Source organism: Dioscorea cayenensis, chromosome 19 (assembly GCF_009730915.1).
Source record: "Dioscorea cayenensis subsp. rotundata cultivar TDr96_F1 chromosome 19, TDr96_F1_v2_PseudoChromosome.rev07_lg8_w22 25.fasta, whole genome shotgun sequence".
Lineage (NCBI taxonomy): Eukaryota > Viridiplantae > Streptophyta > Magnoliopsida > Dioscoreales > Dioscoreaceae > Dioscorea > Dioscorea cayenensis.
In genome coordinates, this window is record NC_052489.1 from 31,207,641 (window position 1) to 31,224,016 (window position 16,376).

The 16,376-nt window shown below is 34.3% G+C and overlaps 1 protein-coding gene across 1 annotated transcript; it reads left to right on the forward strand.

Moving 5' to 3' along the window:
* The first annotated feature begins 10,064 nt into the window (after positions 1-10,064).
* LOC120249654 (ABC transporter G family member 41-like) lies at positions 10,065-15,897 on the forward strand. Its single transcript, XM_039258234.1, has 20 exons — positions 10,065-10,149; positions 10,293-10,452; positions 10,527-10,603; positions 10,684-10,740; positions 10,845-11,237; positions 11,330-11,611; positions 11,694-12,007; positions 12,101-12,261; positions 12,339-12,442; positions 12,516-12,669; positions 12,757-12,876; positions 12,960-13,036; positions 13,138-13,470; positions 13,565-13,855; positions 13,977-14,060; positions 14,246-14,379; positions 14,511-14,738; positions 14,948-15,119; positions 15,238-15,492; positions 15,600-15,897. Exons 1-20 carry the CDS (start codon positions 10,066-10,068, stop codon positions 15,864-15,866), a joined length of 3,747 nt encoding a protein of 1,248 aa, XP_039114168.1. The 5' UTR covers position 10,065; the 3' UTR covers positions 15,867-15,897.
* The last annotated feature ends 479 nt before the right edge of the window (positions 15,898-16,376 follow it).

The following is a 16,376-nucleotide window of genomic DNA, read 5'->3' on the forward strand; positions in this document are numbered from 1 at the left end:
TGATGCACATGTCTTTAACATATAGTTTTTATTTTTTATATATAAAAATAGATAAATTATAGAATTTAATTGAAAAAAAAGACGGTTACAAAAAACAAGTAAAGATCCTTTTCACACATTAGGAGCTGCAAAAACTCAAATCAAATTCATTGAGGATGATAGTTCAAAGTAGAATAACATAAACTCCAAAACAAACTAAAACACATACAATGCTGCCCTAGGAAATCCTTATCCCTCCTCATGTGACTTTCCTTTTGTTGCTTGAGTAGAAGTAATTAAGAGTTTGTAATTAAGAATTCGAAACATACTACTTTTGGAGCTTATATGATGAATGTATTGCATTAAACCAAAGGAGTAAAATATTAATATCAAAGATAATATTTGAAATAAACATAGCACTTGTTGCTGCAGTGCCCTTTGCTAGTTCAAATCTAGAGCCATTGTGGTCACATTTTCAACTTTATTTAGTATCTAACTAACCTTTATGGCTAAAGTTTGGTCTTCTTGGACGTTAAATCTAGGACTTCGGAATTAGGCTGGAAATCGAGACATATGGGTCGGGTTGTTTATTGGACTAGAAGCAATAACCACATACTCAATCATTGTCTTTTACTCATTTGGTTCTAATTAAAATTGATAATACATTTGTTTTTGTCATCTATAACCCAATACATTTCTAATTAAAATTGATAATGCAGTTTTTACTTTTTGAACACTTTTCCTAGTGTTGTTGATGGGGGATATCCTCTAAACGAGGATGGTCGAAGATTCCTAATACTTTGAATTGACAGAACAATTATAAACGGATGATTTATCACTATCGGTTCACTTAATCATAATTGGCTATTTTGTGTAACACCAACTTTTTGCACTGTATTATATATTTGTCCGTATACTATGTTGTATATCAATATCTCTATAATTATATTTTTTTTAATAAAATGGATAAAGCACATATTTATTAAAGGAAAAGAAACGGAACAAACATACCAGAAACTAAACAGAGAACTGAAATAGAAAGAAAAGAACAAAAACTACTACAGATTAGACGAGAAGTGGGAAGAAGTCACCAGCGGTGAAGCACACCTCTAAACAACCAACAAAAAAAAAGCTAAAAATAAAAAGAAGAAAAGACAGCTAAGAATGCGAAGTCCACCGTATGGTATCCGAGGCCTTCTCAAGTTGACGAGTGAAACAAATCACTCCTGGGCAGTATGTGTGAGAGGATTTTAAAAATGAAAAGACACTAATGTAATAAACACCACTTGTAATACAACTAATGAGAGCTTGTCATTTGTAACTTCATTAATTAATGAATGATTGTTTTATTTTATTTGAAAAAATGTCTCATTAATGAAATAGTATCTCATTAGTAAAGTGGTGTGTCTATTTAATGAAATAATGTATCTTTTTATTGAAGTGATATATTGAAGTGAGGTGTCTTTTTGAATGACACTCATTATTAAAGTGTTATGTCTCTTTACTAAACACCACTTCATTCCTATAAAAATAATCTCCTACCATTATTCAAGTCAATTGAATGAAAAACAAACTCTCCACAAGTTCATTTGCTTTGTTCTTTGAGTGCACAAAAGATAGAAGCAAACTTTCACTTTGTAAAAGCCATTGTTATCTTTGCTTGAGTATTGAAGTGCAAATCATACTTAAGGGTCTTCATTATATCCTAAAGGAAATTCGTCATTCAATCCATTCTGCATCCAAGGTTTGAAATTAGGTGGAGGCGAATTAAGCCTAAAGGAAAGCGTTTCCCACGCCTTGAAGACTTGTGCACTATTTTCTTTCTGATATCTTCCTCTCTATTCCTCAAAGAACCATCCCCACCAAACAGTATGAGTGGTCGTTGTGCCAATGTGATCTTCCGGTCTAGCGCTAAGGAAATTAAGGGAGTACCTAAGAGTCCAAGTGGAGTCTTCTAGAAAACAATGGGTTGGATCCCTAACTGCAGAAATCCAAGAAAGTAACATATGAGTTATTTTAGCAATAACATAAAGAGGGGAATGTGCATGCAAGTTAAATATACGGTTGTTTCTTTTAATCCATATATTTCAGAAGGTAGCCCTTAATAGAAGATCCCAAAAAGTTGATGTTGGACTTGAATGGAAGGAATCCAAGAAGTCCATACATCATAGATGGAATGGGGATGTTCAAGCAACCCTAAATTATGTTTGAAAAAATGCCAAATGCGGTTGGAAAAATCACAATTCAGCATGAGATGATCTACTGATTCTGGACACCTATGTCCTTGGCTAAGTTGGTGAGAGTTAGAATTATATTATCCCAAGCAAGCCAACAAAAAAGGGTTATTTTACTAAGGGCATCCTATTTTCCAAAAATGGGGTAAAGGGGGTTGCGAAGACCGCCATCCACTAGGAATTGATAAAAGGATTTCACTGAGAAAGTCCTTTTGCTTGCCAGGGTCCAGATTCACACATCATCTTGTTCATCAAGACAATCTGGAATAACAGAACAAGAGTGGCGAAATTTCTTCTAGGATGGCGTGCAGAAGATCCTTTCTGGAAACTACAGTCATTATAAAGATCAGGCCATATATCTTTGGGGGCTCTACCATCTAACCAGTTGGCATGCCAGAATAGAGTAGAAGTACCATTCTTAACGATCTTTGAGGTGCAAAATCTAAAAGAAGATAGGATGGGTGTAATTCTTGCCCAGAAGAAAAATTTATTTTTCGGTGGTATATGAAACAAAGGTTCAGGAGGGCCTCTATTCAAATAGTTTATATTGATGATGTTAAACCAACAACTTTTATTATCTATAATGATCCTCCACCACCACTTTTCCTAGAAGTGCTCTGTTGAAATCTTGGATGTTGAGGATATCCCAACCTCCCAATTTGCGAAGTCTGCAGATCTTACTCCAAGCATTTGGATGTATTCCTTTAGGATCCAGCTCAGGTCCTTTCCAGAGAAAGTCTCTGCAAATCATATCTATCTCATCGGATACCAAGGCGGTAATTTAAAGACAAACATCCAATAGGTAGGGATAAAAAGATAAGATTGAGTTTAGAAAAATGAGTCTTTCCGCTTATATATGTAATCATTTTTTTAATATATTTTAGGTGGTTTACTTTTTTTAAAAAAAAAAAAGAAAAGAAAAAACCATTTCATTCAAATTCACTCAACTCTACACATGAAATAAAAGCGCATGTTTAAAAAAAAAAATCAGATAAGAAAAAAATCTGAATCTAAAGATACAAGTAAAAGGAGACGAGGAATAAAATATAAATTTAATATCACATCAACATTAAAAAACATATTATTTCATAATAAATTATAATTATTTAAAATAAAAGATATAATACCTGAATTGGTCTCTCTACTTTCTCTCTCTTCTCTTTTGGTTCCTCTACTCAGAAATGCACCTACATTAATCCATCTACTCTTGAAAATGACTTAATTTGGTTTCTTTACCCTTAATCTCTTCTCATCTAATCCCTCTACTCTCTTAAAAAATACAATCAATAATTAATCTATTTTAGAGTAGAAAGGACTAAGTAGAACCATTTTTAAGAATAAAAAAGCTACTTAGGAGCATTTCTGCGTAGAGGACAAAAAAAAAAGGAAAAGTAAAAGGACGGTATTATACCAAAACAAAAATAAAAACAGATTGAATTCTTTTCACCCAATGGCGCATAAAGTGCAGCAGAGCATAAAGTAGGCTATGCACGAGGTGGATGATGAATCTTGAACGCATCCACTGGCCGAGTGTACAAAAGCGTGATGATCAATTCCAAAAAAACATACACACCTCCAACACATGATGTATCAACTTTGTAAAAAATATATATATATATATATATACCAATTATAATGTTTGTTAAAATCATCAGCAGACAATATATATATATATATATATTTGTTTGTCTTACATTCAAATATATGGTTCAGTGTGGTGAATTTTTTATTTTATTTTACCAAAAAGGCTCATAGTCTAAAAATATTTCATCCTACTATAAAAATCAAGAGTGAAATATTCAAAAATTTTGAATTCAAAATTTGGTGGAAGCAGTGATGGTATCAGCTCACCAATTGTGGGTGTAAACTCAAACGTTCAAACTTTTTATCTTTGGTTAAATGCGCGCGGCTGAATGATCAATTTCTGGCTCATGTGCATACCCATAATACATAGCTTGTCTATATTTAATAAAAAAAATTATTTTTTTACAAAAATAGATAAATTGCGTTTTATACGGGGAAAAGAGTGAATAAGAGGAATATAGAAATGGGGACAAAGATTACAGGAACAAGATGCTAGAGAATTACTACGTAAATCCATCGAAGTGAAGGAAAATACTAGAGAGGGAGAAGAAAGAGGACACTTACACTAAGAAATTAAAAATTCTTTAGCATTAGTGTAAGCCTCAAGGTCAACGCTAGCGTTGGGGTTGGTGAAAATGTATATATACAATACTGCAATTATAACACTATCAAGCAACAGATGGACAATATATTTGGATCTATGGTATTGATAAAAATTAGATGGGATGTGGTTCAATTTTTGGAGACTTTTATTATGCATTCAAATCATCAAGTACTAAGTCATGGTTGGGCTAGCTTGATAGCATTTATTTCTTTGTCACAACAAATTGGATGGTACCCCAATCACAAATTCTACAAAAATCACAGTTTTTTTTAAAAAAAAGACAGTACGTTATTTCTTTGTCACAACAAATTGGACGCTACCCCAATCACAAATTCTTAAAAAATCACAATTTTTTTTTCTAAAACAAGACAATACATAAATACATATCAAAGAAAGCAAGAATGTCAAAATGGGTTGATGGGTCAGGTCAAAACTTGATCCGACAGATGTGTACTCAACCCGAACTTGACGAATTTAAAAAACAAGTTATATGCCTAAACTGGATTTGACATTTTTATTTTTTATTTTTTATTTTTTATACAAAGGTGATAAGTGCCAAGTGTGCCACCCCCCTCACGAGGGTGTTAAGAAATAGATAAGTACGATGGTGCACTAGTTACGGTGGCTTAATGACCTCCCAGGGATTTATTAACTTGGTTAAACATCACATGGGGTGATTAGAGTCTTATTATATGCACACTCAAAATATTTTAGGAACCAAACTAAGTTAATAAATCTCTCCTGTCATGCAACCTGGAGGGAAGGTAAACGATATCTTCCCACAAGAGCCTCATAAAAAGTGAATAAACAGTATTGCTACAATATTTATACAGTATACTACAGTGTATGCATAATACTGCAACAATAATTCATACAGAATGATTCGACCTTGGATCTGTTCATTCACCATGGTTCACTTGACTTGTTTATGTTTAAGCTAAACCTGACCCATTTAATAAAAGAACAATCTATCGACCCATTTATAAATTATAATACTATATTATCATAATATATTTAATTTAATTAACTAATCTTACATATTTAACAATTAGATTATGAGTTTATATATATACACATATATTTTGACAAAAAAGACAAGCGTCGTCAAAGGGATATGTAAATACAAAAGTGCACTATTTATGGTAGCTTATTGACACACTAAAGATTCATCATATGTGGTGAGCTAACACGCAAGACAATGATGGCTAGTCATGTGCACCCAAGATGATATATCAGAAATTATAACCCATAATAATAAATCTCCTCTACTATGCAACCTGAGAGGGATGGAGAATACTACTCTTCCCACATGGGACCCACACTAGGGCCCAAATAAACAATAAATGAACAGTGCTCTACAATACTGTGTTATAGTCAACAATGCATGAATAGTACTACTACAGTACTAAGGCTTTAGAGGAGATAACCATCTTGTTTTCCAAGAAGAGAGTTCAGAGTTGTGTTCTGATCAAGGTGATGAGCTTCATCCAATCTTATTATTGTGGGTCATCTACTAGAGACAGGGACACCGAGGTATGTGAGGGGGAATTGCTATGGAAAGGTTCAGACCATGCCCAAATTTTGAGGAGTATAAGCAAGTCTTATGGAAATTTATCGTCAAGCATGAAATATCTTTCAAGAGGTACAAGATAAGCTTAATAATCCTAAAATCTTTTGTACCTCCATTAGTAGGATTATAAAATCATTTGTATATTGAAAATGGCACATCCTCCCCCACCTTCTTAGAAGGACTTCATATAGAATCCACAAATTGAGAGGATGTGTCAATAATACGCCAAGGGGGGAAAATAGAGAGTCCCCTATTTACATCCCTAAAAGTATCGGACGTACCAATTCGGGAAACCTTTGATCAAGATTAAGGCTTTAGAAGTTTGTAGCATAACCTTTATCCAGCCTACCCATTTGGGCCCAAAACCTCTAACCACGAGCAACTCTAGCAGGAATTCCTAATCTACCATGTCAAAAGTCTTGACAAAGTCTACTTTGACAAAATTTCCTTGCATCTTCCTTTTCTAAAAGCTAAAGATGAGTTCATTAACTTCAACAATGTTGTCTGCAATGCACCACCCTTTGATGAAAGCTGACTTGGGTGATATCCACCACAGAATCTAAGTGCAAGTTGAGGCATGCTGCCAAAATCTTAAAAATGATCTTTAGAGAGGAGTTTATAACGCTAACGGATTGATAATCCAAGACCTTTGTAGGAGTCTTCATTTTAGGGATCAAGGTGATGTTAGCCAATTAATCCTCTCCATATTGGTTCTTCTATAATAAAAATCATTGCAAAGCTCATAAAGGTTATTGCTGATAGTCAACCAATATTGTTGGAGGAAAAAACACCGGGAGCCTATCCGAGCCAGACACCTTATCCGCTCCTAGGTTGAAAGTGTTTTTTTCACTTCATCCAGGGAGAACAATGCCTCTAGCAGAGACACATTTGGAGGAGATTTTTTTTTTGACAAAGTCGATAAGCGACAAAGCAAAGGACACGAGGGTATAGAAGTGCATCAGTTATGGTGGCTTGACTGACCTCCTAGGGATAATCTCCCGTAATGCAACCCTAGACGGGAGAACGAGGGGTACTCCTTATACAGAACTCCCACAGGGGACCCAGAAAGTGAATTGTGATCTAAGAGGCTTAAACTCGAGACCTCTCAATCATAAATACGGATAGTTACCAATGGGCTAGTCCACGGTTCCTCCATAGAAGATTTGTGCTCTGGTAGTTTTGATGAGTTGAATTTGAAACAAAATCGTCTTCTTGCACTGAATTGAGATCGGTTTTTAAAAAATTAAAATTAATATAAAATTTTTTTATATGGTTGTTCGGTTATTAAGTGGTTTGTGGGTTACCCCGTTTGAACACTAACCCATTTAAGCCCAACGTGGAGTCACAACTTGACACCTCTGGCAGCGAGATACGGGGAAAACCAAATATGGGACAAAGACAAGCATGCAAGTAAGCCACCTACCTGTTTGCGTTGTGATGCAACTAATATCCTTAATATCACACTTGTGCACTATATATATATATATATATATATAAGTTATTCAAATCAGAGAGATTAGAGGACCAAAATTGTCATCTAATTGATCATCAACATGGAGTTTGAAGAGACAGGAAGCGAGAACTGGGTTTCTTCACATCTCTCTCCCGCTCCTTCCGTTTCTCGTACAAGTTCCACCATTCATAATATTGATGATGATGATGATGATGATGATGATGATGCAGAGATAAGAAGAAGATCAACAACAGTTGTGTCTGATCAGAGAGAGATTAATGAAGTTGATCATGATGGCACAACCAAACTTGGAGCTGCAGGGGTTAGGAGACTGTCCATTGACAGTCTCATCAAACACGTTGAGAATGATAATCTCAGACTGTTGCAGAGACAGAAACAGCGAATAGATAGGTATTAATTAAACTTCAATATTTCCTCTTATTTTATATACAACTTAACATTGCTTTAGAGTTGTTATATACTGAGGTTGATCGGGACCCGTAGAGCGATGGCCCGTGAGCTGCAGGGTCGGGTCGATGGGTTCGGACACGATCGAACCAGGGGTTGAACCGAGTCGATAATTAAATATAAAAAAATATTATAATAATTAATAATGAGCAAATATAATATTAAACCCATAATTATAAATATAAAAACCTACTCAATTTGATATTTAAATTGATAAATGACTTTTATATACTGATAGAGTTTTCTAATTATGTCATTTATTTTTTTATATTTTTTTAAATATTTACAAATTTAATATATTAATATATAATTATCGAAACTTCTCGAGTGTTATTTATTTATTTATTTGTTTATTGGTTGATTTTTGTTGAAATAGATAAAAAAATTTAATTCACTAATTTTTATATCTCAATTGAGTTTTTTTGTTTTTGTTTTTAAATTTTCTTATATTTTTTTATTCAATTAGAATACTTTAATTTTTATATTTTTTTATAATAAAAACTACACTCATTTATTGTTTTATTTTTCTTAATAAATTAAATTTTTTTAGAAAGTATTTTAGATAACACATTAATATATTTTATTTTTAAATGTTAATTTTTGTTGGTATGTTTATGATATATATATATATATTGTAATTCTATTTATTGATTATAAATTATAAATTAATATTAATAAATATACACGATTTTGTGGTTTTTAATGAAATAATAATAATAAATTATTAAATATTGTAAAAAAAAATTAAACATTGTGACCCGATTGACCCGGCCGGGTCAACCGGTTCCCGATTGAACCACCCGGGTCACCCCGTTAACACCGGGTTTTTTAATACCTAGTTCAATGGGGTATACCGGGCCGGTCACATGGTCAGTTCTCGGTTTTTCAGGGTTGAGCCGGGCCTAGTCCGGATCCCTAGGTATATCTGTATATATATATATATATATATATATATATATATATATAAAAAAATATGTATATTACTTGTGTTATTTTGTCTGCAGGGTGGAAGTGAAGGTCCCTAGTATTGAGGTAAGGTACAGTAACTTAAGTGTGGAAGCTGAGTGCCAAGTGGTTGAAGGAAAGCCTCTGCCAACCCTATGGAATGCAGCCAAGGGATCTTGCTCTGTGAGTATGATTAGAATACTGCACTGCTTTTCATGCATGGAGGCGATGTATTTATTATGACATGGTAATGGTTTGTGTGGAACAGGGGTTTCTAAAGCTAGCAGGTTTCAACCATGAAGATGCAAAGGTTAGCATCATCAAAGATGTCGGTGGTGTCATCAAGCCTTCCAGGTAATTAAGTGTTGAGCATGCAAAGGTTAACATACCATTACTAATACAAATATACAAATATGCTAATATTAACATATTAATACTAATACTAATACTAATAATAATAATAATAATATACTAATATAAATATATTAATATACTAGTACTAATGCTAATGTACTAACATATATACTAATACTAATAATAATATACTAATGTACTAATTCTAATACTAATACTAAAGTATGATTATAATTATAATTATAATTACAATTATTATTATTTGAAAAACAAAAAAATATAAAAACAAAGTTATTTCTTAATTTGATAAGGGTAATTTAGTAATTTAACAACTCCAAAACAGTTTCACAAAGTGCTTTTTTTAAAAGCACCACAAGACTAGCTCTAAAAAAAAGTTATTTTTTAACTTTTATATTAGTTTCTACTTTTGCAGAAAAGTTAATATAAATTTTTTTTTTGAGCCCAGAAAAACGCTTAATTTATAAAAAAATCACTTTTGGGTTTTTTAAAATCCCAGGATAAATGACCCCTAAAGCTAGCAGGTTTAAACATGAAGATGCAAAGGTTAGCATCATCAAAGGTAAGTGTTAAGCGTGCATTATGGCACTAATTCGTTTGCAAAAACAACATGTATTGAAATAAAAATAAAAATAATAAATATAAGTAGTTGTTTCTGGTACATGTGAAAGGCTAAAATTTATCAATGAATTTTGATTTTGTTTAATAAATTTAAATATAAAACAATATTACTCTATTTTTAATAATAAATAAGTTCTTATTTCCCAAGGTGCTTGTCCAAGCTTTGGGAACGCAAAAGTAATGACTTTCTTATAGGAAAAAATATATATATATATATATACATTATGGTTGCAGAATGACACTGTTACTGGGGCCCCCAGGATGTGGAAAAACCACTTTCCTTCTTGCTCTTGCAGGGAAACTAGATAAATCCCTCCAGGTATATTCTTAACTCTTTTTTGAGCGCTTGTTTTTTCCCAAAGAATCATTAATCATGTATTACATAAGAATTCCTTTTTTTATTTTCTACCGTGATGTAAAGCTCAGACTCACATTTCTAAAGAAATTAGTTATTTCGTCCAGGTTACAGGGGAGGTTTCTTACAATGGCTACAAACTGAGGGAATTTGTTCCTGAGAAAACATCTTCATATATCAGCCAGCATGATTTGCACATTCCTGAGATGACTGTCAGAGAGACACTCAACTTTTCAACATGGTTTCAGGGTGTTGGCAGCAGGGCAGGTATTTTTTTTTTTTTTGTATGTTTGAAGCTTACAACTTGTTCTCATAAATGTCTGATTAACAAAATCATGCAGAAATCTTGAAGGAAGTTGTTAAAAGAGAGAAACAACAAGGGATTATCCCTGATCCAGAGATTGAGCAATTTATGAAGGTAAAGCAAAACCACACTTTTCCAAAGTATATACCTACACTACATAAATGTTTATTTATTTGTCCTTCTTCTCTTTATAGGCGGCAACATCTGTGAAAGGACTAGAAACAAGTATTCAGACTGATTATGTGATGAAGGTGATATTCCTTAACATGCCCAGATTGTAGAATGCATTCCAACAACAGAAATGTTCTAACAGAGGTTTTTTTTTTCCTTAACAATAATGTTGTTGTGTTATCAGATCATGGGAATGGATGTGTGTGCAGATATAATGGTTGGGGATGCAATGAGAAGAGGTATATCTGGTGGTCAGAAGAAAAGACTGACCACAGCAGAGGTGATTGTTGGACCAACAAAAGCTCTCTTCATGGATGAAATCTCAACTGGATTAGATAGCTCCACCACATTCCAGATTGTCACTTGCCTACAACAAATGGCTCACATTACCGAAGCTACTATTGTCATATCCCTCCTCCAACCTGCACCTGAAACATATGATCTCTTTGATGACATTATTTTGATGGCTGAAGGTAAGATTGTTTACCAGGGGCCACGAGAGCAAGTTCTTCTTTTTTTTGAAGAATGCGGTTTCAGATGTCCAGAAAGAAAAGGAGAAGCTGATTTTCTCCAAGAGGTAACAATACTTATACTGATAGTGCATGATTGAATAATATTGTCTTGAGAGTTTTTTGCTTATTCCTTGTTGCTTGTTTGAATCATATTCAGGTTCTGTCCAGAAGGGATCAAGAACAGTACTGGTCTCGTCCTCAAGAAATCTATTGTTATGTTTCAGCTGATGATTTCTGCAAGAAATTTAAATCATTTCTAGTAGGAAAAAAGTTGGAGGAGGAGCTATCAAAATCATATGAGAAGCCACAATGCCCTGAAAATGCCCTCTCATTCAATCAATATTCTCTCTCTAAATGGCAACTGTTTAGAATTTGCACGGCAAAGGAGTTACTTCACATGAAGAGGAATTCACTTCTTTACATGTTCAAAATCTTTCAGGTTATATGCATGTGCTATTTGTTTCCTAGATAGCAACATTTACACTGGTCAAGGATAAATAAGTAATGACTCTACTTTGCAGTTTGCCAGTGTGGCTACCATCAGTATGTCCGTCTTTATTCGGTCAGGCAAGAGGCTTGATGTTGAGCATGCTAATTACTGTATGAGTTTCCTATTTTTATCCCTTACCTTACATATGGCCAATGGGTTTCCAGAGGTAGCCATGGCAGTGTCAAGGCTTCCATGTTTTTACAAACAAAGAGATTTCCGTTTCTATCCAGCATGGGCATATGCCATTCCAGCTGCCATTTCAAAAGTTCCAATATCATTGATAGAATCATTGATTTGGACATCAGTGACTTACTATGGTATTGGTTTTAGTCCTGAAGCAATTAGGTTAGTTTGGAACTAATGATTGAGGTGACTAACAAAATATTATGTGTGTGTATATATATTTCTCATTCATTGACATTTGTCATGGCATTTCAGGTATTTTCGTCAATTCCTCCTCCTCTTTGTTACTCATCAAATGGCTATATCCCTATACCGGTTTTTGTCTTCCTATTACCAGAATTTAGTGACTTCCACCTTGATTGCTTTTCTAATGTTTGTGGCAATGTTAATAACTGGAGGCTTTATTCTTCCTAAATGTAAGTAGAATTTAGCTTCTTTTTCAATTTTGATGTTGAACACAAGTTACAGAATCCTTGCACTTCTGAATTTGCAGCCTCCATACCCGGTTGGCTGAAATGGGCTTTTTGGGTGTCTCCATTGACATATACAGAGATAGGATTGACAGTTAATGAGTTCCTTGCACCACGATGGCAAAAGGTAACACTTGCATTTTGCACCAGCAATCTACTTACTCGCATGAGATTAAAGTCATGCTTGCGATATTTTACAGTTGTCATCAGGAAACATAACAGTTGGTGACATTGTTTTGAGTAACCATGGATTGGAGTTCAAGGGACACTTTTACTGGGTATCAGTGGGGACATTGCTTGGATTTATTTTGCTTTTCAATTTGGGATTCATTTTGGCTTTAACCTTCAGAAGACGTAAGTTTTCCTCTGTTTAAAATGAATAAATGTGAACATCTTTTATACCTTTTCTGTGTACTGAGAATGATCTCTCAAGTCTTTCAGCTGTCGGGAAGTCTCATGCTATTATCTCTCGTGAGAAGCTTTCTCAGATAAATGGCCACAATGATGTTCACAATGCAGCCACCACATTTACTGCAAATGCCAAGGAGACAAAAAATAAAGGTCAGATTATTACTTTTGTGTAGTTTAAAATGAATGATACATGCAAAATTAAGTTCAAGGAGGTCGAATGTTGGATGTTGCAGGAAGGACGATGGTCTTGCCTTTCCAACCCCTTGCAATGACATTTCAGGAAATCTGTTATTATGTTGATACACCTCTGGTAATCTATTTTCAACTATCAAAGATCAATAAATTTCACTAATAATCAATAATATATATATACATATATCATTACTGACCAGCTACTGTCTACTTTCATAGCAAATGAGAGAACAGGGATATAAAGAGAATAAGCTCCAGCTGCTGCATGGCATCACTGGAGCATTCAGACCTGGTATTCTTTCAGTTTTGATGGGTGTGAGTGGAGCAGGGAAAACTACACTGCTAGATGTTCTTTCTGGAAGGAAAACAGCTGGTTTCATTGAAGGGGATATTAAAATAGGTGGATATCCTAAAGCACAAGAAACCTTCGCTAGAATTTCAGGTTACTGTGAACAGACAGACATACATTCTCCTCAAATTACTGTAGAAGAATCAGTTATCTTTTCAGCTTGGCTTCGTCTGCCAAAAGACATTGACTCGAAGACAAGATCTGTATGTCACTGGAACTATATATTATTCTTGTCATGTATGTGTTTATATATATATACATGCTATACTAATAGAATAAATGCTACATGATCAACAGGAATTTGTGAATGAGGTTCTTGAAACAATTGAACTTGACAGTATCAGAGATGCATTAGTAGGTAGACAAGGGGTGAATGGCCTCTCTACCGAGCAAAGGAAACGGCTAACTATTGCTGTTGAGCTTGTAGCGAATCCTTCAATTTTATTTATGGATGAACCAACATCAGGACTCGATGCTAGGGCAGCTGCAATTGTCATGCGTGCTGTGAAAAATGTTGCTGAAACTGGAAGGACCGTTGTTTGCACCATCCATCAACCCAGCATTGACATATTTGAAGCATTTGATGAGGTAAGACAGAAATAACAACAATAAATTAATAAACAGTAAACAAGCAATTAAGTTCAATTTCAAGTAATAACATGTGAATAAACTACAAGTATCATGGTATGTTTCTTTCTTCTTATATCAGCTGATGCTAATGAAAAAGGGAGGAGAGCTCATATATTCTGGACCACTTGGTCAGCATTCAAGTAAAGTTATTGAATATTTTGAGGCAAGTTTTATTCTTACTTCAGTCAATATTCTCTACCAGTTTAATCATTGCCATGTATAACATGTGATCTTTATTTGAGCAACTGAATGAATTGAGACAGTTTATGTTCATCACTATAATAAATTCAAAGAAGTTTCAAACGTGAATGCATGCCACCTTATAGTCAGTGTAATTTTCTTCAACAGAGAGTTCCTGGAGTTCCAAAAATCAAAGAGAATTGCAACCCCGCAACATGGATGTTGGAAGTTACTTCACCATCTGTTGAAGCACAACTTGGTTTAAATTTTGCACAAATCTACAGAGAGTCTACTTTATACAAGTGAGTTTAACAAGATCATGAAACAGAAAACTTCTTACCCTTTTCATTATAGTGTAGTACTTTTAGATGCAAAAGGAATTGTCATTCAATACTCTACTTCCAGTTCTCATTTAATGATCATTCTGCCGCAGTGGTAACAAAATTCTAGCTAAACAGTTAAGCATACCAGCACCAGGTTCAAGAGACTTGCATTTTTCTTCTCTTTTTCCACAAAATGGCTGGGGCCAATTCAGAGCTTGTTTGTGGAAGCATTACTTGTCCAACTGGAGAAATCCTTCTTATAACTGTGCGCGGCTGATATATATTCTCTTCACCTCTGTTTTTTGTGCGGCATTGTTCTGGAAGCAAGGACAGACATTGTAAGAAGTTTCAAGCATGCACCTCAACATATATATATATATATATATATTGTATGCTAATCATATCATAAATAACCAGATTATGGTATGAGATAGGGATTTGTGTAAATGAAGATTATTGACTATATTTTGAGCTTGCAGAGAGCTACTGCTACCCCTACTACTACTACCTGAAATACTGATCAAATTTTTCTAATCTTTCTTTGAAGAAACAATCAGCAAAACTTGTTCAGCATCCTTGGCTCAATGTTCATTTCAGTAATGTTCACTGGTATCATCAACTGCATGCTTGTGATGCCTTCTGTGGTAACTGAACGGGAGGTTCTTTGCCGTGAAAAATATGCAGGAATGTATTCTTCATGGGCAAATTCACTTGCACAGGTAAATTATAAACTAATTGCTTCTTTGAAGAATACTCAAAGAAGCAGAGGTGATCTCATGTCTCATTGGATTTGAAATTCTTATGATTTAACCAATTAAAAAGCTATTGCATTTTCAGGTAGTTATTGAGATCCCTTGTGTATTCATCCAAACGGCAGTGTACACAATCGTCGTGTACCCGACTGTGGGATACTGCTGGTCAGCTTACAAATTCTTATGGTTCTTCTACGCCATGTTGTCCATATGGCTCAGCTTCGTCTACCTTGGAATGCTTGTTGTTTCATTGAGTCCTAATATTCAAGTGGCCTCCATAGTCTCATCTTTCTTCTTTCAAACTTTCAATGTCTTCTCTGGTTTCATAATTCCGGGCCCAGTAAGTTTAATCATTAACTTGAAAAGCTTTTCAATGTTCTTATCAATTGACGTTTTTTTTCCCATAATAACGTTGAGCTGTGTTCTATGTGACATGTGCATGGGCAGCATATTCCAAAATGGTGGATTTGGTTTTACTACATGACACCTGTGTCTTGGGCATTGAATGGCCTTCTCACTTCACAATATGGAGATATTCAGGAGAAGATACAAGTGTTTGGAGAAACCAAAACAGTGGCCCTTTTTCTCCAACATTACTTTGGATATCACCTTGACCAACTTGGACTGGTGGCCTTGCTTCTTCTTGTCTTCCCTTTGATGTTCGCTTCTCTTTTTGCTTGTTTTATCGAGAAACTCAACTTCCAGAGGAGATGATGACCTAATAATTTATTTCTTTTCTTTTTGCTTGTTAATAAGATAAATTAATTAAATTTTATTACAAGGATTATCTCTTCATCATCTGTGTGTTTCTGTTTCTGTTTGATGTTCTGTGTGGCCTGCAAATGTAGGCATATATATATGATGCCGAACTACATTATCAAGATGTGTGCTTTATTCTGTGTTTGTGGTGATGTGTGCATGATGCTTGAAAATCAAAAAATTAATAATCTACAACCCCAAAGAGAACTAACAGTAGTCATCAGATGCAACTGGTAGAATTACAGTAACCATTGTAAGGGCAACCTTCAATGAACCTGAAAGAAAATAGGCGAGTTTCTCCTTTCTATAGTACTACCATGAATGGATGATCCATTCATAAAAACATTTTTGAACAACACTACGGGTTTCAATCCATTAGCTATTTATTCACGATTATGATGAGATACCACTGGGTACCAATGGTACCAATGATTCTCTCTCATATTTTTCAAATATTATATATAT

Coding starts and splice junctions, on each gene's coding strand:
- LOC120249654 (XM_039258234.1), top strand. CDS start 10,066: ATGACACTGTTACTGGGGCCCCCAGGATGTGGAAAAACCACTTTCCTT. Junction 10,453..10,526: donor GGGTGTTGGCAGCAGGGCAG/GTATTTTTTTTT, acceptor AAAATCATGCAG/AAATCTTGAAGGAAGTTGTT. Junction 15,493..15,599: donor GTTTCATAATTCCGGGCCCA/GTAAGTTTAATC, acceptor GTGCATGGGCAG/CATATTCCAAAATGGTGGAT.